Below are 27,141 nucleotides of genomic sequence, written 5' to 3'. Positions count from 1 at the left end.
AAAAGCCACAGGTAGCAGAGCTTTCATGATAAAAGGAGGTTCAAACTCTTCAATCCTTCATTTTGTATATCATCAAACAGATTACAATGTTTCCTAGCCAGGTAGACTGGCTCCTGGGGCAATGCAGGTACAACACAAGTCTGAGTCAGTTGCTTAATTGAACCTTTCAGGATTGAAGAATAAATCATGTTAAGATTAGAGAACCCAAACAAGCTCCCAAAGATTGGTGCAGAAGTAGCAGTCCTCCAAATATCAGAAATAACAGCAGCAGTATTACTTGTGCAAAGACTCTTTCTGAGTATATGGTCAAAAGGAGAAGAAGGGGCCACCCTGCTACGGCCACAGTCAGAAACAAGCCTCTCACCAACTCAAAGGAGACAGGAACCAGCCTCCAGCCCGTGCCAGCACATTGCTTCTGGAAGCTGTCCCAGGGAGGAACAGGAATGGGAAGAGGGGGCTATTTGGTCAGCTGGTCAGCTTCTTCAGGTTGGTTGTGTTCCCCCCCCCCCCCAATGATATCAATAGATCTTTCCCATTTGGTTGTACGTGATATTAAATCTCTACTGATTCAATCTTCACCTAAAGATAATGGTGTTTTCCTCTCCCAGTCTGTCTGTTATTACAGTGTTTTCCACAACATGCCCTTTCCAGCTAAATAGTGATTAACACCTCTTCAGAGTGACCAAGTGAGTAACCTCAGTGACATGCTTGCCTACTCTTCACAGGGAATAAAAACTCAGGTGTTCGATCCCAAATTAAGCTGCCTACTAAATCAAGAGCAAAGGAGCAGTGTGTGAACAACTCAAATGGCCTTTCTCTCCAAAGCTGTTTGAAAAACTACCTGCCCAAAATTCATATTTTTTCCACATCTTTCTTAACCTAATTAGAAAATTGACTGAAGTGTTGACAACAGTTGATCACAACAGGCTACATGGGAGATTATGGTGATGCCATCGTCTGTCACATTGGAGGCTTCATGGCCACGCTGCTCAAAGAGTGCCCATTTCTTTGCAAAACCACTTATATTAACTAGCTGTTAAAAAAGGAGAATAACTGTCTTTTGTCCTCTCAGGTTTTCCCTATGTATGTAGGCTTTCTGTTTGTGTTGTGGTTACAAAAGTAAGTGGTCAGTGTTTAAGAAATGAATGTAAACTTAAAATGTTGGAGAGATATGGAGCACTAAATATTCTTTTTGTTTCCTATGGCTGTCTATGTGATGGAAGGATCTCCAACTAAAGTTCCAGACACCTGGCTGTACAGGAAAAAATGATCACATCATCACCAAAACACTACTCAGATAAAAAACACCAAAAGCTCCTACTAATATAGTGAAGGGTCACTTAAAAAACAAGAACTAGCCACAGAAATGAGATGCCCACCACACATGATTTAGTGCCAGGCAGTTCTTTCATCTGCTACTGACATTTTAGTCACTTTACATCCACGGACCTGCATCCCTTGACACATGGGAAGAACCCTCTGCAAAGATAATAAAGCTGTGAAACAGCTTTCCTATAAAACACATTTCTCAGACAGTGTTTGTGCAATGTTTGGCAATGGGCTAAGCTGTTAGTGGGCCACAGTTGTGGCTCATTTTTCTAGTTTAACACCTCCACATTTTGCCACCCCTTGTTATATGGAGAGTTTAGGAGTTTTTTTGTGCCAAGACCTGCCTTTGTTGTCATATTACATATAGTGACTATCACGAGGAGACTTTTACATGACTGGGATCCCCAGTCTCTATACAAGTCACTGTTCTTAAATGATCAACTGCAGGTGCGTGGCACCACAAGTGAGTATTTAGATTTCACGTCTTGCTCATTGTCTTCCTCTAAATATGAGATTTGGCTTAGCTACATACCCTCCCTTCTTAAAGTCAGGTCCTCTTTCAAAAGAAGTCTCCCATGTCACTACAGCTGTGGATATATTTTACTCCTCCAAAAGGCTCCAGATTCCCTTGCGCAAGAGGCTCTTGGACATCTGCACAGAGGGAATTTCAGGGATCAGACTAAAAGGTGTCTGCCATATAAGACACAGCAGAAACAGGGTCAAAACAAAAGCAGGGACAAACACTGTCACAGAAGCGTTTCTAAGGAATGGTCTCATCCCTCTCATGCTGATGTGTGTAAAGCTATATTTTATTCTTTACAGGAGGAGTAGCCTGCTACTGAGAGCCACCTACCATGTGGGATAGCAGGATGAAACTTCTACCAACTCTAAAACATTGGAGAACCAAGTGGCAGGGACAGATTCTCTGTTCTCCTTCCACTTGGTTTGAGTTTCTCCTCCTGCACACCGCTTCAATAGTATCTGCTGGCCTCTGGCCTTTGCTTCAGAGCAGAACAAAGAAGTGACTACAGAATGTACAGCAGGGGTGACAGTACCCTCTGAGACACAACTGCGGCTAGTGTTGGCTAAGAACCAGGTATAAGCTTAGTGGGCACCCTAAGCTGTTACTAGCTCCAGGTTTCCATGTCTTTACTACTGCTGTTACAGCTAAGGTATCTTAAAATCAAACAGTGCACCTCCCTGTTGCAATCATATGGTTTGGCATTACTGAGCAAACATATCCTGAATCAAGGGATGGATGGAGGGAGACACCTGACTCCCAGGATTACAACTCGCAAGGAGAATGCCCGGGGATATTTTCTAAATGATTTACAGCTATGAATTTAAGAGAGTTGTATTTGTAACCAGTGCCTTGTAGAACTTCATTTGCTCTGAAGAAACAAATCCTACTAGAATAGCCAATTTTCACCAATGTCAATTTTTTCCAAGAAAAGGGCTTTTTCTTTCTTAAAAAGCTGTTCCATGTAACAGTTCATTAAAGATCTACGGAAAAAAAAAACAAACCTGTCTTTTTCTGTAAGAAGAAATTGCACTTAAGTGCAATAGGAGAGTTGTGTTAATGTTATGCAGAAAGACAGTTCATGCTTAGCAAAATAGGCCTTCGCACAATGCTTTATTCAGCAATGCCAGCTACAAGTGAAAAGTAGAAGTCATAGGCAAATACAGCATAAAAAAAAACACCCTAGGGTCTTGCTTGTGAAAAGATTTGCTCATTAAGGCCATGTCTCATGCTGTGTGCAAGACAGACGATGGTCCAAAGCTCAGTTACTGGAAGTATGCAAGCATTAAAGCAGACATACAGGTATCTACTAGGAACATATAGTATCTGCACATAGGAAAACATTTACTCTTCATCATTTCATTACATGGTCATAGCTGGAACATGAATGCAACTTCATTCAAAAAACAGGAATAAGCCATGCCTTAAAAATAAGTTGTATGTAAATGGCTCTGGCTAGAATCAATGTTATAAGTAGGATAAAATTGTGCATAAGTAAGTCATATGCTACTGCAAACTCAATTTTGTATTTGTTTTGGCTAGTACTTTAAAGACAAGTGGGTAATTGTGGTATTTTTCTTAACAATTCTGTCATAGTATGTGTAGTCAGGCACTAACCCTGTAGTGCTCTTTCTGCCAATCTGTCATCATGAATATCATACTTCAGTAAGAAATTTGAGATAACCCAAAGAAATTTTTTGTTCAATTTATTAATAGAAATGTGGTGGTTCTAATAGCTAACAAATGGCCAGTACAAGTATGTTAACTATAATTATGAACAAAGCCCTAAATAAACACCTCACATGCTGACCCGCTTTTCATGGCATGGAAATTTACCTCTTCTCATAGCAAAAGGAAAGACTACAAAGATCTAGATAGGTTTCTCAAGTTTTCTTCTCTAAGAAACAAATTTTACTTCTAAGACCAATCCTGCATCCATTTAAAGTCAACAGCTTTCTACTTGAAAATGACTTTATTGAATGCAATCAACTTTTAAAGCTAAGAACTGCAATTAAATCAATGGGAAACTACTCAAGGACCCATGGAACAAAATAAACTACAGAAAGTATCTGATATTTAATGTACTAGATCATTAAATATATATATATAGTTATTTGCAGTGATGTTATAAAACTTTAATTGGCTCAATGCAACAAATGAAGAAAATGGGGGCACTATTTCCAAGGTGTGTCCTGAGATTTGCATAGACAAAGCTCCAAATAAGTTGAATTATTGTGAATTATTGTCTACTTACAGGAGTATTGGACTGTTCAGTTAACTTCTGCTCCCACATCTTCAAACGTCGCTCCCGTTCCTTTAGTTCCTGCTCTTTAAAGCTCAGATCACGCTCCAGTTTCTTTAGTCTCTCTAAGGTTGCTTCAATTTCACATCTGCACGGAGACAATTTGTTATGTCTTGTCTTTTCCTGACAGATATAAATTGTTCATAATTCCCACCTGAATGTTAATTAAATGTGAAAGACTAAAAAGTACAATACTAACTCAAGCAGTTCATTTAATTACCAGATGCAAAGCCTTTCAGAGCTTTAAGAACAACTGACAATGTTTATACTTCAGAATAACCACAATACCTTCAACTGAAGAAAATAAAATTTAAAAAGGGGTAGGAATGCCATCTAATAATAAAATTCTAAGAACTAAAATGCCATTTTCCCAGCCAAACATTGTGAAATATATTATCCCTAAAGAATCTGCATTTAAGTAGTGATAATGGGACAACCATTGGCAATACAATACGAGTAGTCTAGAGAAGACCATTTGCCAGGGTTTATAATGTGGCCAAAAAAATTATTTGGACTCATGTTCATCATACACCTAAACACTATTTTAGTATTTTTGCTGCTAACTTTCCTGTTTCACTAGGTTAAGATATAAGAGTACACACGTACGAGCAAGAATATAAAGCATGATATGACCCAGACCTGAAAATGTTTACAAGCTTCTCAAGTTAGGAACAATTAATAAAAGGATTTGGTTTACTTTTTTCTGCTTTTCACCATACATGTAAAGGTGTGAAAAACAAGACAGAGAGGAAGCAAAGGATCTATCTAAGGAGCTTAGATATGATCTCTCTTGGGTTACACTTCATGTATTTTGTCCCTTAAAGAAGTGATTTCCTTTGACATTCTTTCTAATGAACAGTATCTTTTAAATAAATGAACTGAACTGCTCCTGGAAAAGAGTTTAACAAAGCTTTGCACTACAAAGGCACGGGTGTGTACTGCAACATACAGAAAAATAACTCCATCAGTAAATTCAGCTACATTTTGCTTGTGGAATAACCAAAGAAAATTTTAGTTTGTATCACAGACTTTATTTGCATGGAAGTTATTAGCAAAAAGCTTTTGTGACTTGTTTGGTAGACTGCATGCTGCCTGCCACCTGTATCCTGACTGTTACTTCAACTATTTCCCATTCACATTATGAGAATAATTCATCACACTGTTTTCATTTTGCTCCTATAGAGAGAGCTCCTAAAGAGACAGATCCTGAAGAGAGCTCTTAAGATAGCTATTGAGACTAAGCAATGTCAACTGCATCTGCTCAAACTTTCACAACATTTTCTCTTTGTAAACACACTGCAAAAAGTCTGTTGCTTCTGATGTTTACAGAAAGAAAATAAAAGTACTAACGGCACAGTAGTTATCATTTCTATTTGGGGAAAAAATATGTGTATTTTTCCTGTAAATACCCTGTTCTATCATGGAATTATTTAGCTGTTTTCCACTAGCAATCTAAAGGAGTTCAGGCTCTTAATGTGGGAAAGCATATACCCAAATTGCCTATTTAAATAAATAAAGGAATGTAAATAACCGTAATCTTATATATGTCCTACTTCAGTAAGACATCTCTGTCAGACAGAAGTGCAGTGAAAAGATTCAAGAGTGGGAATAACTAGCAAACTACTGCAAACTCTACCACCACACTTAATTCTACTGCAGAAATCAGCCGCCTGGGGCAAGGGCATTTATCCCACTTAAATCATGCTGAGTGAGCTGTTCAGTGTGGTGGTCAGAACAAATGTCCTTTGCAATTATTATGCTTCAGATTTCAAGAAAAAAAATCTCAATCATGTTTAGGCATGCAAAGGTCAAGGCTGATCTTTGTGCTGGGTGGAAAATAGACATCTTCATAAACAGCAAATTCAACTTTTGTTTTAAAATGTCTAGAACATATTGCAAACAATGTTTGACAGATGTATAGGTGCATACATTTGGCAGAACTCTGACTAAATCTTGTGACTCTTTAAAGGAACAAAACTGAAAAGCACTGAACAGAAGGTCAAAAAGGGACTCCTCTTCCGACATTAATTTCCTTGTCAGCAACCCCTCCTGTCCAGTGCAACATGTACTATACAAACTACTGTGGGACATACACAGCAATTCAAGGATAGCTGCACACTGCTTTCCTTAGTCGGTCTCTCCACATCACTTCTACTTATATGCAACTCTATAATTTTTAAAATATGTAAATTAAGGTTCTCTTTTAAATAACAATCCGTACTAGCAATGTCCTGGTAACAATAGCTTTCTATATGTCAAAAGTCTATTTTGTGCTGTAATTACCTCTCTTCATTAGACAGAAACTTCTCTTATAATAAAAGGTCAGTCTGCAAAAACAGTTGCATTCTGAAAAATAATTCCACTGTATAATAAAACTGTGTAATTAAAGAGAAAGCTACCGTACATTGCCCAGTTAATGAGTCTTCATAAATGAAGCAGCTTGAAACATTATACATTGTAGGGCACACGTATTTTTTCACGTCTGTAGCTCTGCAGTTTGAGCTTGCTTGCTATCTAGAATAATCTCATTCTGTGACACTGAAGAATGTGTATTCTACTGCTAGAAACTATAATGATAAACAGTCACAGATTAAAAACAATGACTGGTATTTGTTTGTATGTCTTGAATTGCTACTGATACACTATGTAAGTATCACATAGACTGCTTTGATCATTAGAACAGTCATTTGTAGGGCGAGGATGGAAGGAAAAATGCAGTTAGTATATATGACTAAATGCAGACAAATGTGATCTCTCACTGAATTGGAACATCATTACTTCAATAGTCATTTTTTCCTACCATAATAAAAGTGACTTGAGAAATAGCTCTAAAGAGATTACAGAATATGAACGAAAACATAAGGCAAATCCGTGCAACTTAGCTGTAAGGCAGTGACCCTTTTTGATTAATAATAAAAATGTTAAGGGTAAGGGTTAGGAAATAAGATATTGGGTATTTTAAGGAAAAAATAGAACAGGCACATTAAAACACATTGTTAATATAAACATCAATACCAGTAAATGTTGCTAATAAGACCACATTAAAGATAAGATAAATGACCCATCACCTCTGCCAGTTGTGGTTGGATTCAATGCATTCTGTTTTCATCCATAAGGTTAGAGAACATGGAAGAGACTGTCTACTCAGCACTGGATATGCATTTTTTGTGCATCTATATACAAAAAGAACCTTGCCTTTTATTTTTTGGGGTGGGGGACGGGACAGGACGACGACAGGGGAGGGGTATTGGTGGTGGTATAAATGCAAGCCAGCTTTTCTCAGCTTTAATTTGCTTTGGTAAGTGCAGTATCCCCACAAATGTGCAATACCCGGATCACTAATTTGGAGATCCATTAAAAAGGCCTAAGCGTAACCTTCACTTTTCCCAACTCCACCCTCCTCCAGTGCTCTGATGCCCAGGCTTCATTGAAAGTCCCTATTTCTTGGTAACACATCTCATTCTTTCCCTATTGCTGGTTCAACTATTTATTTGCAAATCCCTATGGGATAAAAAATAAAATAAAAATATGAAAAACAAAGCAATGAGTAAACGTACAATTTTTAATACAGAAGTTAAAGCACATTAAACTTGTACAAGTCTTCCCAGAAATGGTCTGTTTTAGTTAATCCCTTAGGATCACTTTATGCGTACAAGTCCTTAATCTGTTTCATTTTTTCAAACTGTATTTTTTGCATTCTTTCTATTAATTTAGCTTAGCCTCCCTGAATGGCTCCATATGGATACTGCTCTCACCTCAGGGCAGATTACTAGAATTCGCATATGAGAAAACATCTCTTACCCTAGCTTCTGAACAAGTCCCCACATGACTTGCTCTCCTTTTGTATTCATGTTTTCATTTCAGTTGAATTCAGAAATCATCTTCACTCCCACGCAAATCATGCCTAATCATGAATTCATATTTCTTCTATCAAAGCTCCAAGTCATTTATTTGTCCAGAAATAAGATGTGCCAAGTTTACCTCTAACATAATGTTCCATGGCAAAGAAGTTTTTCTATGACTTGTCAACCATGCCTTATGTAACAACTTAGATGCATCAAATTAGTTTTTGTGAGATTTCTCAATACTTGGGCTACCTTGCTCACACTGCACAAAATAAATCAACTTCATGAAAGAATATAAGTTTACTGAATGTCAGCTAGCATGGGTTTTTAATCTGCTATATTGGTGAGATTTAAGTAGATACTTTTTTTTTTTTGCCAAAGGAAGTTGAGTACTTGTTCATCACTAAACTATTTCTTTCCACAAACCCACTTTGGCAAGTTTGATTTTACCATCTGCTTTTGCAGAATGAAGAGATTATCCTTCAAAACAGCACAAATGGACATAGTAATAAATAGCAAAAACCAGGATTTTCCCTGATCTGTGCAAATTTTAAAAGGGAAAGTAACAGAAAACCCACGAAATACAACGCTTGTCTAAGAAACCCCTCACTGGTGGATTTTTTACTTCCTTGTACAACTGAAAACGCAGTACGATGCCTGAAGCCTGCAGAAGGCAGCCAAGAAACAAGCTTTTACATGCTAGATACCAGGCCTTGAAATACAGATTGGGGGGGGGGGGGGGGGGGGGGGGCAAGCAATGTGCAGTGAAAATCATGCCACAGCTGAGAACCAGGTGAGGGCTGGCTGAAGGCTAGAGGAAGCACCGACACCACCCCACTTGGGGACAAGGCGGCGTGGGGCTGGGGCAGCGGGCAGAATCCCGGGGGCTGCGGGCCAGGCTCCGAGGGGCAAGGGGCCGAGTACCGGGGTACCAGAGGCCGGGCCCCGGGGCGCAGCGGGCCGCAGGCGCAGGCCGGGGCGGCCGCCAGCAGGTGTCGCGCTGCCTCCGCCGGTGCCGGCGGTGCGGGGGCCGCCGCCGAGCGCTGCTTGGTCCCGGCAGGAGCCTTCCCAGCGCCGAGCGGCTATTTATACTGCCGCCATGTGACCGGGGAAGCGTCCCGGCTCCAGCTCACTTTTTCCACTCCCCGCAATTAAAACAGCGCGTCTTGATTTTACTGGGAAGGCCGCGAAGGGAATTTGGGATTCGGGTTTTGTTGCGAGGCTCGGTTCCTTTCCTTCCCTTTCCTCTGTCTGCCCCCTGCTCCGGCCTTCAGGGAAGCTTCAGGCTCTCTGCTCCCAGCTTACCTGGAGAGAGGCCAAGCTTCTTAATATAGACCGCAGCGCGGTCGCCTGGTAAAAATCTTCTGCCTATGCAGATCTGTTTTCAGTTTGCTTTTCCAAACACAGGGATGTACTGTGAAGCTGCAGGCTTTCCAACTGACAAATATGCACGGGGACATTTTTTGAAGTTTTGGCACGTATGAGAAATAGGCTGACTCTTTTACTGTAAAACTGAGTCCTGTAGTACAATTTTCTCAAATCTCATCTCTCCATTTAGAGTCACTTATGGATAGAAGTTACAATCAGCAATAGGTAAAACCATATGCTCAAGCAGTTTGCAAAAACAAGCATATGCCCAGCCTATGCCTAATGCATAGATATAAAGTCAAGACAAGTGGAAGAATGCACAAAATGGCAAAATGCAAGTGAAGACAAATGGGAATTTGATTTGCAAATTTATTCCGTCTTTTACCTTTATCATTTTTAATATAAAGATACACCTATCTGTTTTCTGTGAGAATTGCATCAAGCAGTACTAATACCTGAGTTGCTTGGCCCTCACTATTCACTGAGAACACGCAGTTGGTTTTAAGATGTGAATCACAAAACCATAAATAACATGATACCTAAACCAATGTAATAAACAGTGTTCAGCTAAGTGTATTGGCTCCTAATACAAGCTTCACAGCATTCTGGGCATTCCTGAAAAACAACAAGGTAAATTACATTCTAAAAATATCTAAAGCACAAAGCAGGTATTCTTCTACTAATACCTCATCAGAGTCTGATGTCCACCTGAAAAGAGTATGGACTGGGAAAACCACATCATTTCATCTTGGGCGGCAGGAAACTTACCTCCACTCCGCCTTGTTATGCAGGAATGAGTTGCACTGGTCTGGAAGGTTGCTGTCATTTGACATGGACTCCAGAATTGAAATAATCTGCTTGAAAGATGGCCTTTTCTGAGGACAAAAGAAAAGTCAGCATTTTTGTTACTATGTAAAATCATTCACAAAAATTCTTCAATTGACAGTGACAGATGGCAAGCAACAGAAATTGGGATGCTGCTTTCTGACACCGCATCTACATGAGGACTGTCAAGTTGTAATTTTTGTTTTATTTTGCTACTCTTCTTCCAATTGAAGAAATGGTCAGTTTGGAAAGAGTCACATAAGACAGCAGGACTCGAGTCTCTGCTTACTCTCCTGTATCTACCAGTAAAACCTTTGGGTACTCCTTGTGATATCAATAAAAACATTATTACTACTGATTTTGTTTAATAACTATAAAGATTTTAGAATAAAAAGAAAGTTTTCATCAAGCGAAGAAGGAAAATACTGCCTGAAAGAGAAGGCTGGACCCATTAGCAACTGGTCATTAGACAGATGGCCTTTTATAGGGACTAACCCAAACTCTTTAATGCGTGAACAAGCTATTTAGCTGCCCATCACAAATGGGTTCCTGGCTGCAACTTACGGGAAGGATACTTTCCAGAAAACCCTCTCACTTAACTAACCCATAGGTAGGCGGGGAAGAAGCGAAGATCTGGGCTACACAATGATGCCTCGGATGCCAGCAGAGCTCACACGAACAGTGCCTCGGCTGGTCCTGTGCTGGGCTCATTCACTGAGCTTTCTGTCACCAGGCTCTGCACCCAGCGCCCACCCTGCTGACTGCACAGCTACATTGCCACGTACAGAGAACAGTTGCAGCTTCTGGATTTTCCGCTTTCCCTTTAGTACTGAAAAAAAAAGCCACTAACTAGGATAATAACTGAAAAAGCCATAGTTAAACGTGTTTCTTGAAAGAGCACTGACTCTGTTAGTCTGTTTGACAGACCCCAGACAAGGTTGAGACAAAAGGTTGAAACAAAATGTAGATACATAATAAGGGGATGATGCGCATTCTCTCTGTATCTCGTCTGTAATTATACCATTTCTGCTAAAATTACAGATGCCGCAATTAAAACGTGCATTTTAATTTGGGAGCACAAAAACAATTAGGAACAATGCTGAGGTGTCTCTCCCAGGAAGATCCAAGTGATTTCCACATTATAAAAGAAAGACAATTTCTTTATTTTAAATGTCAAACAGCATGAAAAAATGTCAAATGCGTAACAAAAAAAAAGACAAGCTCTCTTATATTGTAATGCTGCACTATTTGGCTGCAACTGGAGGCTTTGTCTGTCATTTTTGGTCCATCTCCATGAGTTCACGTAAATGGGCAGTTGGGTGAACTATGCAGCCTTTCTTTGCAGCACCTGCCCCAGCCACTCACTCTCATGCAACCTTGCCTCTAGCCCGTCATCTATGGAGTAGCAACCTGGGTGCCTCGAGCCCCGGGAGCCTCCCTAGCAGCGTGTGGTGTGGGAACAATATGCTCCCAGTGCGGAAGGCCAGCAGGGACCCCTGCCTGTGGAGCTGCACTTACAGAGAGGCTGGGGGAAACAGCAGCAGCCCCTCTACATGCACAATGCTGCCGGACTCACCATGGTAAGCAGATCCTCCGAACGCATCCTGTAGGGGCACGACCCTCCCTGGTCAGGGAGCACCAGGGGTAAGGGGCACCACATTTATCACTAGTGCCAACACGGTTGGACAGCCCTGGTGCAGTTTTGGAGAAGGAGGACCCTCAGACAGCCTTCGTGCCCTTCCTGTTGCTACAGCTGCATCTCTTGTAACCGCCCCAGCGGGTGCGAAGTGTCGAGGGGATTCCTCCCAAATGCTGAAGAAGCTGCCAGACAGAAGACTGTGGCACATGGTTTGATGAATGACCTGTTGTTATTTTGATGGTTTTCCCCTCACCATTTTATTGTAGGAGGTGAATTGGAGACAGCTCTCAGGTCACTATGCAACACCCAGAAGCCCTGAGGAACTGCTGCGACGTACTGTCTGACTGACTAGCAGGAGTGTAATGTGCCTTTACTAAACTAATTCTATTTTCAAGGGCAGATGAAGAGCAAATATCGCTTTGTTGAATAAATTACAAGATTTTATGGTTTTCTTAGGTGTCCTTTACAAAATGGTTCTGTGTGTGTTGCTTGCTTGTTCTCAGGATTGTACTAGGAAGAAAGTATTGGGCAGAGCTCACACTCAGTAAGCACAGTCAACACTGCTATCAGGCCTGCCTAGAATAATTGGAGCTGAGATAACAATGACAGAGAACAGCGCTTTTACAAAGGGCAGCTCAAAGCACTGATGGACTGATTTGGGAAGAGCAGCAACATGCACTCTTTGGGTCCTACACAGAGCAGAACCAAGCTGGTATGCAGCAAATATTTACAGGCACAGGAGCTGTTGTGTTGCACAACTACAGCTGGAACAAGTGTACAGTCACAGTACTAACAAAGCTCGTTGGCCTGTGTAATTTCCATCAACAGCCACCAGCTATCCTGCCAGCTTTACAGATGCCAGATGCATAGGTTACAGCTTTCCCTGGAGGCGCAGCTGACAGGAAGACACAAGCCTACATTACCTTGTGTTTTTGTTGGTTTCTTCCACCAAGGGAAACAATCATTTTAGATTTAGTAAATTAGGTAGATTTAGGTACAGACTGGTAACTTGGGTAAAACTGGCAAGAAGTGATTGTTGGGAATCCAAGCTGAGAAGCTTTCTTTAAAAAACAAACAGTCTTATTTTCAGTGGGTGGCTGCTTGGCACTTCCTAGAAAGTCAGGCATCTTAAGTGGTTCCTTACAAGAGACTCTCAAAATATCAAGGCATGAGTTGCCTTTGAAAATTGTTTCCTTTCATATCTATGATGTCTCATGCAAAACTTTTCAATATAGTCCCCTTTAGAAATAATTCTGGCTAACGTTTTCACTACTTCCTTCCACTCAGTATTTCTTACTAAACAGGTCTGCATAAAACCAATGTATTTAATACATATGGCTTTCCTTTCTTGCTGCTTCTCTATTCACAGATTTCTGAGTTCCATTAAAATATTCAGTAATTTATAATCATCTTTGATGTTAAAGTGGGGATAAACTGAAGGAACAGATGAAATACAAAAGAAAGATGCAGTCACCTGTGTTTCTAAAGCAAGAATCCCTAGTAAATGAAGGCATTAGTTATACGCAACCTTGTTTGTACAAGTTTCTAATGCCCTAGAAAAAGTAGCTTGTTTGGTAGGGATTTTAATATTTGGGTGGTTATTTAAGATACTTGTTACCACAGAGATTGTTCTTTAATAACTACTGACTTAAAGTAATTAGTAATTAGCATTTTAGTAAAAAGCTTTGAACCCATAAGGGACAGTTTAACTAGCACGGTTTAAACTGAATGAAGACTACCAACACACGTCACCTGGAGCAGTGTACTATGAACATCTTCTTCCAGGTATGAAGAAATTCTTATAAATTCAAAGCACAGTTAGTAACTGTGTTCTTTCCCATGAGGGATTTATGGCATGAGCAGTATCTGATGCTCCAGCTGCTTCGCAGCAGCGCTCCAGGTGTACTCCTTAGGCCCACAGTAAATGCACATCCCTCTTTTCTCAGGGGCAATTTGCTTTTGAGCAGCTGACATCCTTGAACTCACCCTTGACTGACCTTCAGTAACTTGTTCATGTATCTGCTATGTATTTTTCTGAAGCCAATCCTGGCCACAGGGAAAGTTGCACAGTGAGGTATTTTAGAGGAGTGTGCTCCATCTTTTGGCTCAAGCAGGCCACACAGCCTTTTTATCAAGGCATTTTGAGAGCTGTAAGTAGTGATCTTTATCCAACACGTGACTGAGTATGTCAGTCACATGCCCAAAATGTGACCAGAGATTACTCCATTTCAGTCATGTGAATGATGCATTTATAATTGCTTATCAAAAGAGAAGCTGAGTGAAAAATGTAGCAAAGAGCAGACTGTCAGAAAAAAAATCAGCTAACCCGACGTTCACTATTTACACACATCAGAGACATCTGGGAACAACGCCCTCAGAAACTCAGGCCAAACCCAGGTTAACTGCTCAGGCATCCCTCCCTCTCCTGGAAATACAGCGACAGCATTCTGGAGTCTCACATATCTGGCTGGAGTGATCGGAAGAGTGAGCTGGCCTAGTATATGCAGCTCAGTCTGCAGCCTTGGGTAGGGATGCTGATGCTTGGTGGTAGTTATTAATAAGACATGTAGTTACCACTTGGAAGGGCTCTTCACTAATTACCGACTTAGAACGTAAACAGTCCCCTTAACAGATGCAAAGATTCAAAGCATTTTTCCTTCTCCCCTCTGTGGAGAGGAGAAAGAGGGTGATATTAAGGGAACACCATTTAAATAGGCATTCATATGGAAACCATGTTGCTGATGGATCTCAGGCTTCCATTCTGTAGGAAAGCAACTCCTTGCTTTGAGAGGAAAAAACTAGAAGGGAAATCTCCTTTCTTGTACTGCTCTCCTATGACTACTCTCCAGTGATAACATGTTCTGGCTTTAGAGCACCTAAGCGCTGTAATTTATTTTGGTATTAATCTTGGTGTTTCTGAAGTACTATTTAACTTTCTTCAGAGTTTAAATGAACAAAGTTCTTCCTGCTGCCTTGACTTGAGAAAAAGAGCATAATTTCCTATCCTTCACTCTGAACTACCTTCATAGGCAAAGGAAATACCTGATAATATTTGGTAACAAAACAGTTACATACCCAGGTCCTTTCCAGCCAGTTCATGCATAACAGGATGGTAGCAGAATCAATTTAAGGAAGGTAATTGCCATGATCTACAAAAGCTTTTACTGAGTAAATACTCTCTTTAATTTCTTTTTTTAGTTTATTCTCATAGGGGCAGGTTAAGCAGTATATTACTGGACTTCTATTATTATACTATTAGAGCATGATCATTACAAAACTCTGAATTCAAAGTTTTAAGGCAAAAGACTAGGAAATTTTAAATGCTAAATTAGAAGCGTTGCTGCCATCCCTATCTATATTCTATGGATTAACTTTTTCTTTATACACATCCAGCACAAGACATCAAAACTGGAACTTGAAATAGTTATTGCACGTGTAATGCTCGTGTATATCCAAGAAAGATTAACTACTGAAAGAAAATAGAAAATAATTCTTCACTTGATCAAAAATAGTGGCAATTCTTGACATCTCACCCTATTTACAATGCCTGTCTTTAGTAGTGAGGTAATTTAGTAAAATTAAGAACTCTTGACTAAAAGGAAAAGAGACACATTTAGGTACAAATATATAAGAATAATATATATATAAAAAAAAGGCAGCCCAAGCTAATATTTTTGTGAATAAATGGGTGTACCAAAATGGCAGCAACTGTTGTAGCTCAGACTTGTCCTCCGAAGAAAGACTAACATCCATAGCAAAACAAGCAGTGGACGACGTAAAATAAGACACAAATTAAATTACCTTTGAATCAGCTTCCCAACACTGATGCATCAGTTCTGCAAAACTTCTGGGACAACTGCTTGGAATGGTTAATCTCTAATGGAGATTAAAAATACCAGTAATTAGAAACATTTCCCTTTAAGGTGCTAATAATAGATTTTCTGTAAGAGCAAAGCAGTTAAAATGAGTAAAACACACTCCTCTTTCATTTTAAATACAATATAAAAATTGGTGATTGACGTAAAAGAAAAAGACCAATACCGGTAAGACATACAATTAATTAGTAGACTTATAAAGAAGGAATGGAACAAATATACCAGTGGAGTTGCTCAAAACAGCTAGGAGACAAGGAAGCAAAAATGAGGCAAACAGATATTAGTACTAAAACATAACAGTCTGTAGAGATAACTACTGCACTGCATTGTCTTACAAGATGCTTGTCAAGATAGGCATAATCTACAGGCTGGCTTAATTCCTTTCTCCCACACAGATGTATAACACTATAATCAGTTTTGATATACCAAGTGGCAGAAATATAGGGTACACTGAGTTAAAAAGAGTTAAGTGAAGCTCTACATGACACGAGACATTTCATGAGCCTGTGGTCAGAACAATTAGTGAGGACATGCAGATCTCAGAGAGCACTCACAGAGCACAGTGAACTCATATAAATATTTTCTGATCACTGAAGACAAAGAGTTGCTGGTTATAGCCAGGACAACTGACTACACAGAATTAGAAGCTGGTTTGGTTTTGTTTGCTCAGAGTTTTAAATTATGAAAAATATTCTTTCACACAGTCTTAAATGACATTTAATTTAACGAATCTGCCTCCAGATCGGAAAGTCTAAAAGCGAATCTGTATATTCATGTATACATGAATACAAGCCTCTCAAGTTGCTTAGATGTGCATCCCAACATTACACATATAAGGAGATCCCTTTTGCTCTCGATAAGGCAGCTAACTGACTTCAGATGTTTCATACTAAATTAAAGAAATATGTAGAGAGAAAAAACAGTTCCTCAGTGCAAATGAGTCCAAATATGTGGAATCAAGATAGTAAAAGGTTTTCTTTTCCTGTAGCAGGTAAGAAACAGATATTACAGTCCTGTTTAGACCAACCTGCCAGGAAGACCCTTTGATCTGTCCTATTCTGACATTTCGTAAGTAAATCAGAGCAAGTTGTGTCAAATTTTGCACCATGATGTGTCTCCAACATGACCTGCAAAGCCTTACAAACCACAGCAGCCAAAGTAAGAGTTAACAAGTTCTGCTGCACAAGCATTTGAATACCATGAAAACTCAAAACATGAGATACAGAGAATGGGCACTGCAGAAGTATGATTTTAATAATGTAATACCTTAAGGTGCAAAGCTTTCCATGCAAGAAATACACAGAAATTTGTACAATGCATAAACAAATTGTACTGCTGCTTGATTTTTGGTTGAGTCATTAACCTAAAAATACACTGGCTAGTCTTGCTACAGTATTTGTCTGTAACCCTCACTGTTCCAGGAGGTGGAAAATAAGTTGCATTCATAATTTACATATGTCTCCCTTGGGCAGAATTTTATGTTATGTAGCAGGTTCCAAAAGTACCAGATAATAATAAGGATGACATTTCTCATTAGTAATTTATGATATCACACCTAGCATAATCTGAACACTCATGTTTTTCTTTTCTGCATTAAAAAATATATAAATATATAGAAACTCCAGCAGAATAAAAATCACACTGTGAAATAATGCAGATTTTCAAAAAAGATCCATATAGAGTCATTAAAATCCACTTCATTTGCTGGGCTCCAGATTTGCAACATGGGATTTTCAACCTCAGCAATTACATTTTGGCCTCAATCCCTCACTGTTCTTAACAAGAGACTTAAAAGTGTAAAGAATGAAGGCCTGGCTCAACAGTGACTCAATTCTGTTGTGAACTGGACTCATACAAGCCCATTAATGTCAATAGATGGAACTGAGAACAGAACCCAGTCCTCATACTTGCTCTGGGACATAGAAACTATGAGGAAAAAAAATACAAGTGTAATGCATGCCAACTCTTACATGGCTTATGCTGGGCATGGTCCCTAAGTCATGGCTGGAGAAAATAATAACTATGTAAACAAGTGTTCATGTTCTCAAAGCTTCCTGGAACACTTACAAAGAAGATGGTAGCAACAGGCTAGCAGTACCTGGCAGATAAATAGCTGGCTTTGAAAATTTCAACCCTTGGGTTTCTCCAGCCATGAATATAATAGCTGTCATGTCCACATTTTATTCATACTGTGTTTTAAACAGTTCCTTGCCATGGAAAACTGTAGAGAAATATGTGCCATCTTTCACCATACAACTAAATCTCTTTACAACATTTCCAATGCCACTATGTGTCCCTTCCATAAAACTGCAGAATAGAATTATTAGAATAGAATGTAGTACTGTTGATGAAAGTCTTCATGGTTCCACCTTCTTCAAACTGATAGATGAGGCTTTTCCTAAACTAAGAGAAAGAGTCTTACTGTGCTTCCTGCTCTGTTACACACTGTAGACAACCATGGTCGTAATCTTCAGACTGTTAATGCAGCATTTCCAACTAATGAGTATATCACAGTATCACTCACTGGAATTAATCCAGTTCTCTAGCAGTAGAAAAAAAAGAGACAAAAAAAAGCCACCAACAAAAAATATTAAACTAAGAGGAGGAAACCTAACTCTACTGTTTAACTCTGAAGCATTTTGAGAAACAGTTTATGTAGAATAATAGAAATCTGTATTGTACAGGCACTGCCTCACCATTGTAATGTTTCCCAAGCTTCCGCTGTGTCTAGATAGAGGAGGTTTCATCTTTGTGGAGGATTTCCATGCTTGTCTGTGTGTGGTACAGTCACAACTTTAAATGTTTTTTAAATGTAGTTACTGTCTTTGATATCAAGGGACTATGTGTTCAGATATACGCTCACATGTCCAACTAACTGAAAGCCTCAATTTGTGAGAAGAAGAAAAGCGAGGCTGGGGACACTGTACAAACGGTGTTTACACCACTGAAGTGCTTTTGAAATGGAAAGACTCTGCATGAGGAGGCTTGCAGCTATGCCACAGCCTTGCCGATACCAGTGAGGAGCTCATCTTCAATGTAGTGTTGAACGTAGGTGGCAAAACTGTAATTTCTCTCTTTTTTTAAAACTATTTTTTCTTCTTTTATTTTTGAAATTTTCATCTAAGCGGCAGTTTCTTGTACTATAGTGACTCCTGCTGGGAGAGTTAAGTTGAAGTAGCTGAAGGTCTCTTACAGATATATCAACTCCCGGCCAGTAAAAAGATGTCCTAAACGCAGGAGATGGAGTTAAACTGTTCCCCTACCTTGGACGCAATGGCTTCTTTCATCACTAAGAACAAACCCCTAGGTTTTACAATTGAGACTGAGAAACTAGTACAGTACTTGTACAATTTTTGATCTACAGCATCACGACGTGAAGCTGCAACAATTAGATGTAAAGGGTCCATTCATGAGGAATAACATCACTTTGACCCTTTGTGTTAGCTCCTACTGCTAATCTTTCCATACGCGTGAACTTACTTTCAATTTGAAGAAGATGAAAAAGTCTTTTGCAAAACCCCAATACTGTTTTCTGATCTATGTACCTGAATGTAGAAACGTAGTCTTACCTCGTTTTTTTCCACTACAAGCCAAGCTACTTGTAATCCTTCCAAGCCTTTAAAGGGGACCTCCCTTGTTAGCATCTCCCAGAGAACCTGGAACAGAAAAAAAGAAAAGAATTTTTATTTCTGTACTTTGTATTTTAAATACATTATTAAACCTTGATACAGCACTATTCTGTATCCAATTATCAGGCAACCAGTATCCATTTGCAGGAACTTGGACCAGTGTTTGTGTGCAAGATACTCTGACTAAATTAATTTGAATGTTTTTGCTTTTTCCTCTACAGTATCACCCAGATGAAAAACTGGGTTGTGTGGGGTCTAATGCCTGCAATTTTATGAGAGCCATGGGAATTGCTTTTTACTTTCTCTGTAAGCTATGTCGCATTTGGCAGTTGAGACTTGGGTAGGCAATGAACTCCTCCACTCCTCTGCAGCCCCAGGTAGACATATCCTTGCTTTTCAGTCATTCTGCATTTAAAAATATTTATTTATGATTGCAACTAGTGCTTTTAACTAGTCGCAATCTGATCCATTAGGTATTTTGCTCCTATGATATGCCTACAAAAACATTAAATATCATATTGCAAGCAAAGACATAATTGTTAATCTCCAAGTATGTGATTATGTTAAACTAAACAATATACAGAATATTGACAATTATTCTATTCTCCCTCCATATCGTATGGACACACTAATCTTAGATACAAAAAAAAAGCTCCTAATTTCACATGCTTTCAGCATTTTAGTAACACAGTACATGTGAATCTGAGGTGCTCTGTAGAAAAGAGTTTGGCATCACCAAAGAGGCTTGCAAGTCATTGAATCTAACTTGTTTTTCTGCCACAGGGACTACATATTGGCATTCAATCAAATTAACAGGCACTATATACCTTCACTTGTATGTGTCTCTATTTTTATCAGAACCTTCATATACTTATTTTGTTACAAATGTCTGCATAGAAACTTTTTTCTTGCATAGAGACTTTTTCTTCCATTCATATGCCAAACACAACAACAATAAAAGACCTAATCTATTTAGCATGTGACCAAATGCATTAAGATCCTTATGCAAGTCTCTATATCCTCACTGGTTGGGTTAGTACCCAGGCTCATTCCAGCTACATCATTTTGAATGGATTCTGTCCAACTATGAACGTAATTAGAAGAAAAATGAGAGAATATTGGCAGATGCTGCTCAAGCAGAAAGAAATGCATTGAAGCAGAGTTGGGCCTTTAATCAGGTGAACAGGGTACTCCATCAATAGACCTATTTGAATAATTCTGCTTGAGTCAGAAGACTGATTAGTAAAGGTAAGCGTATCTTGGAAAAATAAGTAAAAGAACAGTTTTCCTGAGAATAAGAAATATATGAGGAAAGTTATTCATAGACTTATTCATTTCTCCTGTTTGCCCCAATTCATTCTCCTTAGAAGAAGAAAAGCACTTTGATTTGTAATTCCAATTATCACCTCTCTACTGGTAGAGAAGGACATTTAACTGTGAGAGAATGAAATAATTTAGCAGCCCAATGTACTTCAATGAGAAAAGCAGTTTAAAAAACAGTTTAAAAACAAAAACCCCTGGACCAAACCAAACATGCAGTTGAGCAGTCTTGCAGAACTAGCTCATTTGAATGGCTGTAATAGGAAACCATGAAGAAGAAACTCAAGTTTGCACATCAGATAGAGCAAGCAGTATCTAAATACTTCTTCCAAGTACAGAACACAATGAAATACACATTGTCTCTGAGAGCCTTGAGATGGAAAACTCTACTGTTCTTCTATTTTCTTTCAGAAGATTGAATTGTAAGGGTTGTCTAGTTTCATTCATGCATGTAAGTCTGTGCAGAACATTTTGCAACAAATTCCTTTATCATGACACCTTTAGTGTTTATTTCCATCGCCTGTGTGGATCACTACTTTCCTAAACCAACAGTGACTGCTTAAAATACTTCTATACTGCACACAGTTTGAGAGAAAACCAGCATTCTGACTAGACATTAAGAATTTTTCTTAATGCTTTATTTATCACTAAAAGTATAGGAAAGTAAAAAAGTTAAATATTGGCATGCCAATTGGCATTGGAAACCCTTGCATTGATTTACACAGGTTTAGAGCAATGTTCTAACAACACAAATTTTACATTTGGGCCAAAGGTGTAGAAAACGACTTTCCTTCCGTTGATGCCATGTCAATATCTCTACTTTTATAGGACTGCCAACCTGTCTCATGAATCAGCTACCCTGAATCATAAGCTAAGATGAATGAGAGCACTAATGGTTTTACAAAAACAAAACAACAAGAAAAACAACAGCAAATGGGTATCTTCTATATATCCATTTGCTGCTTCCTGTCCCCAGGGTCATTCAACAGCAGAAAAAGCACCTGAACCTAACTTACCCTGGCCTCTTTATTGCAGTATACACTCTGACCATTTTCTGAACTCGGTCCTCTGCTCACATCATACAGAAACTAATCTATCTTCCATTTCTAGTATTATTTAATTGAGAGACTGATATGATTCACCTCCACTCCCATCTTTCATGGTGAGGATCACCTGCTTTCCTGATCATATAACATCCCTGATGACAGACAGCAGGTGTTCACAGAGAAATAGCCAAGCTAGACACAGTGATGGAAAACAAATCGAGATCATTTGTAGTGGTTTTTAAGCTGTAGCATCTGAAGATGTTAGGATTTTCTCTGCATACAGAAAAACAGAGTGAGTGATAAAGGTATGAATGTTCTTTCCATACATTAAGCTGAGAATAAGAATGAAATGTCTTCAGTTCTTTCAGTTTCAATTCTTACCCTGTCATCTACATGACAACAATCTACAGATGAAAGGAAAGAAAATACCAACCCCTGTGCAAAGCCAACAAAAATTCGAAGTGCCATACAGGACAGGGAACATCCAAATGCGTAGTTTGAGGAAAAAGAAAAACAACAAGCGTGGAAAACCCTCACTGAAAAAAAAGAAATGCTTTCTCTTCATAGGAAAGTGTACACAGATGAGGATCAGGAGCCACAGTTATCAGAAGTACAGCATGAGCAGAAAATGTTGTTCTCTTAGAGGTACTGCACTTTGCCATGAAAATTAGGTCAGTCCCCTCTGGATTAATCCAAGTGGAAGTTAAAGATCTCATAATTCTTTTCAAAAAGGAGTAAGGGATAACCCCTGGAGCTGGCCAACATTCCCTCTATAAATAACGTATGTCCTCATAGGTAAAGCAATGTATGAACTATTGCTAGGAGTGCAACAGCTGCTACGTTTAACTTGTCTCTATGCTACCTATAGCCAATTAATGCTTTTACTTTTTCGTTCTTGTAAGCATTTAAAATTGTATTGTGTACTTATACAGGTACATAAATGCACACTGCCATTCCACTACAAACACTTTTGTCAGGTTAACATGTTCTGAGCATCTATCTTCATGATTTCAGAACAGCTTTTAGAGAGAACACTGTAATTCCACGCACACTTTCATATCCTGAGAGAAACAAAGAATCATTTTTGAGCAATGCACACAATGACATGATACCCTTACTGATGCGAGTGAACTTAGGGGTTGATCACTTGTGGCACTTGTTGCTCAAGAGTAGGGATTTGGAAAATGGATTAGAAAAGTGAATCACAGCATGGCTAAAGGAAGTTCAAAATCTGTCTTTGTGGCATAATAAATCTCCCGGAATATTTAGCTTTAGCATTTCCTAGGCTGTATTATGTATTACTTACTATTTATCTCAAATAGAATAAATGGAACTGTTTATCCACCCAGGAAGAGCACGAGAAGCTAACATGAACATTAGCTACAAATACGTATGCAACTGTTTGCAAAGAGGGAAGTTCATTTCAGGTGAGAAGCAAATTGGACCTATACTGCACAGGAAGACTTTGACACTTTATAGGAAAAGTGCTCTCAGACTTTAGCAGAATATTTAAAATCACAGACTGGTTTGTAGAAAGGAAAGCCAGCCAGGAAAAATAAAAAACAGGAAAGAAATTAAAGAAACTTATAGGAACGGTAACAAATACCATGAACAGAGTATCTATTCCTAGCATCTTAATAGTTTACATTTGAAATGATTCTGTTCTTTGTTAACAAGCCTTTAACTGAAGAAATGCAGATTTGTCTCTAGCACAAAAGCTGCCGGCAAGTGCTACACTTTGAAAAAGGATTCTTTAAATGCTGTTTTTACAGATGATAATCATTTGACAAGACAAAAATACCCCTTCTAAGATTTTTTTTTTTTTTTAGTCTCCTAACTAATTCTTTGATAATCCAACACTTATGACAGGGAGACTCCAACTTTCAACGTTATATTCTGACAATTTCCGGCTTTCTGACAACTCCATTATGTCAGTAATTTTATCAACTGAGAACTTGGGCCACTGCCATTCTTCATTTCTGCCCCTGAATCTCCTCTGAAAACAATGGTGTTCCAAGACATAGCATTGGAGTTATAAAAAGATGAATTCATTTCTAAGTGTTTATGAATTCATAAGCTTCTACCCACAGTCGAGCACATAAGCTCAAAAACAGGACGTTAAAAAATGTGGGTCAAATATTATTAGGCATACTGAAGTAGCACTGTAGACCCATAACCACATTAAAATATTCTAGTAACACTGAACTGGTTTCTTACTGAGAGTAGTTTAGTTTTACCTTCAAGCACAGAACTGTCTGTTCCTACAGTTCTGGTAATACTTGATATGATAAAATATTAAACAATTTCTTACCTTCTAGAATGTTACTTGAAGTCAATTCACACCAAGATGACTATGTGAGCAGTTTTGAACTATAAGACCTTTCTTGGTATTACTCCTCTAACATTTTTTCTTTGTTTTGGAATTGGAATGTTTCCCTTCAGTGGATAATATGTGATTACTTCCAGCAGCAGTTTGCATTAACATTTACATTTGTTACCTTATGTTCTATTACTGTTTGTGCCCTAGTTCAGTTAAGCAAGTATTTTAAATGAGCCAATACCGGCTTCTTCTTTCCCCTTACAAACCATCAACCTTTCATTTGTAAAATACCCCAACATCATCTCTTGTAATTTTTTCACTATAAACAACTGTTTGACAAAAAGTTTATGTAATCTATGTAGCCTTCCACTGGGACATCAGCTTAGCTATGTAAGACCATGGGTGCTAGCTTAAAACTACGGTGCATCCCTTTTATCTCTTCCCATCCCTCAAAGAGAAAGAGGCAATATTTTACAATATATTGTTCTGAAACAACTCCCCATTCTGTCACCCATGGTGGAACCCAAAACCAAAAAACTATATAAACAGATATGCGTGCAGACTATAACCCCACTTCCTTTCTCTTTCCTCCCAAAGTATTAATTACTGCTGTCATAGAAAGGCTATGGGGCAAGACTCATAATTGGTCTGACCAGTAGGACTATTTTGTATAGCAGAGTGAAAACAATTTAGAGTTTGACTGTGGACAGAGTGAAATGATTCACATTGACTCTACCTACAAACCTGACATTCTAATGCACTGATTATTTCCCCTTCACATGAATGGCAAAGCCATGCAGGCGTTCTCTGTATTTTTAGATTGGGCCTCTACCTCCACAAGAGTTACAGTCTCTGTTCTCTCAGCTACCAGATAATGATACCAGAATCTTTTAAACAATTAAGCATAGAAAAGTGGCTACCTTTTTAATATAAACTCAGTGACACTTAATTTTATGGAAGCTCTGGTATACACCTATTACGACACCACCTTTTTCTCTTCTGCTTCAGTAAAGCACAAGCAGAGATTAATGATGCAGATTGCTCAGTGGTTCCTGCAAGCCTTCTGACATATGCTGAATACTTGCGGTAAAGCATGCATTTCCCACACGGGCATGCTGTTAATCTAATCAGATGTGGATCTTACCAAACATGCAAGACACTGTTCTTCCTATCATTTTCAAACACATAATTATAAATTATGGGTGAGGCCCAAAAAAAGTGTGATATTTTTTGTTGTCCTTATTTAGAATTGTTGTTCTTGCATCCCATGAATTCTGTCACACTTTAGTTCTGCTACTATGCACAGAGAAATGAGAGGCCCTTACCACTCCGTATGAGTATGTGTCACATGTTTCAGACACTGGGAGACTTTGGATAACTTCTGGGGCCATCCATGGAAAAGTGCCCACTAATGACATGTGTGTTGTATGTGAGTGGAACCTTGAGGCACCAAAATCACAGATCTGGCAAAAATAAACAGATAGTAGAGTGTCAACCTAATTTATCAGTCATCAAAACATTGCGTCAAGCAGCAGCATCTTTCACATAATTAAAGTGTTCATACCTTTAACACGCCATCAGCAGCTATAACAACTAAAAATGAAAGAAAAACACAATAGGTTACAAGAATGCCTTTCAAAACAAATGCAGTATGTTTTCACAGCAAAAAAAAAAAAAAAAAAAAAAAAAAAAAAAAAAAAACAGTTTGCACTTCATCAAGAAAACAATCCCATGCTCAGTGAGCACCCAAATATGCAGATGTTCACAGTTGTCCTGGTTTCTCTGAGCAGCTTTGGAGACCGTCTGCTGAATACCTGAAAGCTTCAGAACAACTGCAAAACCTTTCAGGTCTTACTAAGTTCAAAGACAGCAACACAACTATAACTAAAATACAGATAAGCTCCCTTGTCTCCAGTGTAGCAGTTAGGCTTAACAACAAACCCTCCAAAAGATTTGTTAAACAAAAAAAAATAAAAAGGAGAAAATTTACAACTGAAATGAAGTCTAGTTTTCTCGTGACTATTATTCCTGTGCATATTATTAAAATTGAGTCCCTCCTGTCCCACTACTAGATAATGTTTCAGTTCAAATCAATATTCAGCAAATTTCATAAATGCTTGTCAACTGCCAAGTACAGTCTAAACAGTGCAGCTCTATGCTGAGTGTGCATTACTCAAAAGCATGACTATCTGTCAAACCACAAAACAGGCCATGACAAAGACAAGATTTTCAGATAGGAAATAATAGGTCTTATCCAGTCTCCTGTGTCTGGTGCATGCCAGTCTTTCCTGGTACTCAACAGTTCCAAATAGAAAAAACAAGTGAGGAGTGTCCAGGCAGTCTCTGACAGCTGATAAGATGGACACAATCACAGTCAACCAGACACAATTTGAAAAGAGCCCTCCACAGTGCTCTAAATGATGCCAGGGACAGTAGCAGAGCTCCAAAAGCTTCAGAACAGAGAGGAGGGAGGAGGAAACAGGCTTTTCTGTGCCTCAGCAACAGCCAGTGCAGCTTGTTGACAGCCAAGGTATTCTGCACATTCACATAGCTCAGGTACAGATTTGAGTGCTACAATTACAGGTAACAATAAATACAGAGCATTTTATTGTTTTGCTACTTTACCGTTCCTGGACTTGAGATCTCTGTGGATTACTTTGACTGGAGCTTCCATATGTAAATAGTGCATTCCTACACAAAGCAAGGGAACAGTCTCGTTAGGCAGGCTGAGGGTGGCCTCACTTACCAGCAGTCATGTTTTTTAGATCCCATTACTCATCCTCATTACAGGGGGCATACATGCAGGCCATATTGATTGGCTGCAAGAGAAGCGAAGGTCCCCGTAACCTCCTTTGAGTAAAAATCACTAAGCAAAGCTCATATATCTCTCAGAGCACCTATATGGGTATGTTAATGATAATGCTTTTTAACTTCATATTTAGTTATTTTCTCTAACGTGTAGAGAAATTAATAGCATGAATTCAATGTTCATTAGTTTAGACTAATTCTTGTGTGGTCACAGAGAACCCAAAGGACAGAACAGTTTGTTCTGTATCATTTATATGAAAAATGTCAGTATGTTTACTGAGAACAAGCTTCCTTAAATATAGCAATTCAAATAAA

At 38.8% G+C, this 27,141-nt stretch overlaps 1 protein-coding gene across 6 annotated transcripts in view; it reads right to left on the bottom strand.

The window, feature by feature from the left end:
• The window catches only part of MAP3K20 (mitogen-activated protein kinase kinase kinase 20), a 90,981-nt gene that overhangs the window by 28,373 nt on the left and 35,467 nt on the right, over positions 1–27,141 (bottom strand). For all 6 annotated transcript variants that reach the window (XM_035331159.1, XM_035331160.1, XM_035331157.1 and 3 more), the window contains 7 exons: positions 26,644–26,709; positions 25,583–25,611; positions 25,344–25,481; positions 19,273–19,359; positions 15,630–15,704; positions 10,133–10,239; positions 4,104–4,239 (listed from right to left, as the gene is read on the bottom strand). In XM_035331159.1, the coding sequence (XP_035187050.1) occupies positions 4,104–4,239; positions 10,133–10,239; positions 15,630–15,704; positions 19,273–19,359; positions 25,344–25,481; positions 25,583–25,611; positions 26,644–26,709 (638 nt within the window). The remainder of the gene's footprint in view (positions 1–4,103; positions 4,240–10,132; positions 10,240–15,629; positions 15,705–19,272; positions 19,360–25,343; positions 25,482–25,582; positions 25,612–26,643; positions 26,710–27,141) is intronic.

Source organism: Oxyura jamaicensis, chromosome 7 (assembly GCF_011077185.1).
Source record: "Oxyura jamaicensis isolate SHBP4307 breed ruddy duck chromosome 7, BPBGC_Ojam_1.0, whole genome shotgun sequence".
Taxonomy (NCBI): domain Eukaryota; kingdom Metazoa; phylum Chordata; class Aves; order Anseriformes; family Anatidae; genus Oxyura; species Oxyura jamaicensis.
The sequence above is the reverse complement of the archived record's forward strand: the minus strand, read 5'-3'. Positions and strand labels throughout refer to the sequence as shown.